This window comes from Theropithecus gelada, chromosome 7a (assembly GCF_003255815.1).
Source record: "Theropithecus gelada isolate Dixy chromosome 7a, Tgel_1.0, whole genome shotgun sequence".
In the NCBI taxonomy this organism is placed as follows: Eukaryota; Metazoa; Chordata; class Mammalia; order Primates; family Cercopithecidae; genus Theropithecus; species Theropithecus gelada.
Window position 1 is genome coordinate 348,704 of NC_037674.1, and position 3,156 is coordinate 351,859.

The window sequence follows — 3,156 nt, forward strand, 5'->3', positions numbered from 1 at the left end:
TTTTTTTTTTTTTTTTTTTTTTTTTTTGAGACGGAGTCTGGCTCTGTCGCCCGGGCTGGAGTGCAGTGGCCGGATCTCAGCTCACTGCAAGCTCCGCCTCCCGGGTTTACGCCATTCTCCTGCCTCAGCCTCCCGAGTAGCTGGGACTACAGGCGCCCGCCACCTTGCCCGGCTAGTTTTTTGTATTTTTTAGTAGAGACGGGGTTTCACCGTGTTAGCCAGGATGGTCTCGATCTTCTGACCTCGTGATCCACCCGTCTCGGCCTCCCAAAGTGCTAGGATTACAGGCTTGAGCCACCGCGCCCGGCCCATGTTTTTATTCTTGTAGTTACAATGTGGCTGCTGTTTTTCCAGGCCTTGGATTGCCTTCCAGGGAGGGAAAGAGGAAAGGTCAAAAGGCTGAGTCTGTCTCTTTTTAGCTGAAAAACATAGATTTCTCAAAAATTTTAAGAGTATACTGCAATTCAATTTTCACCTGTTTTGTTTTGTTTTGTTTTTTTAGAACTCATTCTTGCTCTGTTGCCAGGCTGGAGTGCAGTGATGCGATCTTGGTTCACTGTAACAACCTCCGCCCCTGTGGTTCAAGCGATTCTTCTGCCTCAGCCTCCCAAGTAGATGAGATTGCAGGTGCGTGCCACCACGCCCGGCTCATTTTTTTGTAGTTTTAGTAGAGACCAGGTTTCACCATGTTGGCCAGGATTTTCTCAAACTCCAGACCTCGTGATCTGCCCTCCTCTGCCTCCCAAAGTGCTGGGATTAGAGGCATGAGCTAATGTGCCCAGCTTGCAATTTTCATCTTTTGGCTGCAAGTAAGTTATGTCACTACTCTCAGCTGCTGTGGTGTGTAACTGGGCATGTTGCTTCCTCTCTGTTAGATAGGTTTTAAGATTTATGAATAGGCACTGAATTTTGTCAATTGCTTTTTTCTTTTGTGATTGAGCAATTTTTTTCTTGTCTTTTTATGCTGATAAGGTAACTTAATAGTGTTTGGCTTTTGAATGATTTAACATTGCATTTCTGGAATTAAATCAACTTTGTTGTGATATATGATTAATATCATTTTATGTGGTTGAGATGGGCTTGCTCATAGTTCATTTGGTAATTTTGTACTTACATTCACAAGAGGAAGTGGAGTGTTAAGTTTTTTTTCTGGTGATGTCTAGTTAGGTGTTTTTTTCTTTTTTTAAAGCAGTCTCGCTCTGTCGCCCAGGCTGGAGTGCTGGACTGCAGTGGTGCAATCTTGGCTCACTGCATGCTCTGCCTTCTGTTTTTTTTTTTACTATGTCTAATGATGTTCTATAGAAGAAAGAGACGTAGCATGTGGTCACGCTGCCATCTTGACAGTGGAATTTTTGTTGTTGTTTTTTGTTTTGAGATAGAGTCTCACTCTTGTGGCCTAGACTGGAGTGCAGTGGCACCTTCTTGGCTCATTGCAACTTCCGCCTCCCAGGTTCAAGTGATTCTCCCACCTCAGCCTCCTGAGTAGGCTGGGATTACAGGCACCCACCACCTCACCCAGCTAATTTTTATATTTTTAGAGGGACAGGATTTTGCCATATTGGCCAGGCTAGTCTCGAACTCCTGACCTCAGGTGATCTGCCTGCCTCAGCCTACCAATGTGCTGGGATTACAGGCATGAGCCACCGCGCTCGGCCAACAGTGGACTGCTTTTGTCTGTCTACTCTGTGAAATAGTAAGATCTCACACACCAGGAGCTCAATATGGATTTAGTCCGGAATGAGGATGGCAGAGGCAGAGCGGCATGAGGGCCTGAGTCCGGGTCCTCCGGCTCACTCTGGCCACACCATGAGAGTCTTCTCTTGTGCCTACTCAGCCCTCCACGCTGGTGTTGGCTAAGGAGACCACTCCTTCCAGGGTTCTGGATCTCTGGTGCAAGTTCCATTGTCTCAGCATCAACTTGGCCTGGGCCCAGCCCACCCAGTTGGCTGTGTCCTGTATTGCAGTGGCCAAGCCGCTCTTAAGAGGGCTGCAGGCGGTTCTCTGAGGCCACTGCCTGAGGCCACTCTGCTCAGTAGCCTCACTGTCTCTCTCTCTCTTTTTTTTCTCTTTTTCCGGGATTTTTATTTCTTTAATTCATACAAATGGTTACAGTGACAAACATGATTTTAACCAAAATATTGCTAGCCTACCACATCAGTAGGACGGCACTGGTGCGGGCTGGGACGCTGGGCACCCTCCACGTCCCCAGGACAGACGTCGATGGGCAGCGGGCATGCTGGGCATGCCCAAGCTTTTCCTCTTGGAGCTGCTTCGTGATGCCGTCTTCATTTGGCACAAGGCGGGGGGTTCATGCCAAAATTAGGAAAAACAGCCTTCATTTTGTTTTTCTAAATTATTCTAAAAATAAGCAGGTAGAAAAAAGAATGCACTGTGTGGCATAAAAAGAAAAACAGGAAGGATTCATTGTCCTGAGAAGTTTGCCAACTGCCTCATTCCGGGGCACGTTCCAACATAAAAAACACAAACCAACAAACAAACCACAACTAAAAAAACCCTCAAATTGACTTCCGAACACTGCTTCAGGTTTTCTTTTTGTTGACAGCTAAGCAAACAGATCCTTTGCAATGTTCTAAAAACTACACAGACAAGAAGGTTCATGGCAGAATAACTACTGACTTCTGCTTAATGAGGAACGCAAAGGACACGGGGCAGAGCGCCCACAGGACGGACGACAACCCACACGGGGCCCAGCGCTGCCCCCTGCCTCCTCCTGACAGCCCGGACCAGTCTCTGCAGTGCCAGGGCCGCCACGCAGGCGCCTCCTCCACATACTCTGGTCCGAGGGTGTCCGGGCCCTCCGCCCAGGCGCGGGAGCTACAGCTGGTCTCTGGCGTGGCCTCTGTCCGCCTCGGGCTCCACGGTTTGGCCAGGAGAAGGGGCGTGGGGCGGGCGGGCCACGGGGGCAGGCGCGGGACAGGGACGCGGCGCTGGAGACGCACGTTCCGCAGCAGCTGGGACGCCAGTGGGGGCGTTGCCGGGGGGCGTGGCCAGTGGGGGCCACGCCCACCGCGCCCGGAGGGCACCTGTAGGCGGCCCGGTTGAGCTCAGGGGCACCACGCGGGGTCCCTGCCGGCCCAGTGGGCGGCGGCCGCCAGATGGTCCTTGTTGACACAGTTCTTCAGGCCGTCTGGGGTC

The 3,156-nt window shown here is 50.7% G+C and overlaps 1 protein-coding gene across 1 annotated transcript in view; it reads right to left on the reverse strand.

The window, feature by feature from the left end:
* The window catches only part of LOC112628011 (golgin subfamily A member 6-like protein 2), an 11,851-nt gene extending 9,060 nt beyond the window's left edge, over window positions 1-2,791 (reverse strand). The window contains 2 exon segments of the mRNA XM_025390775.1: window positions 2,151-2,283; window positions 2,638-2,791. Of these exon segments, the coding sequence (XP_025246560.1) occupies window positions 2,151-2,283; window positions 2,638-2,791 (287 nt within the window).
* Between the last annotated feature and the right edge of the window lie 365 nt (window positions 2,792-3,156).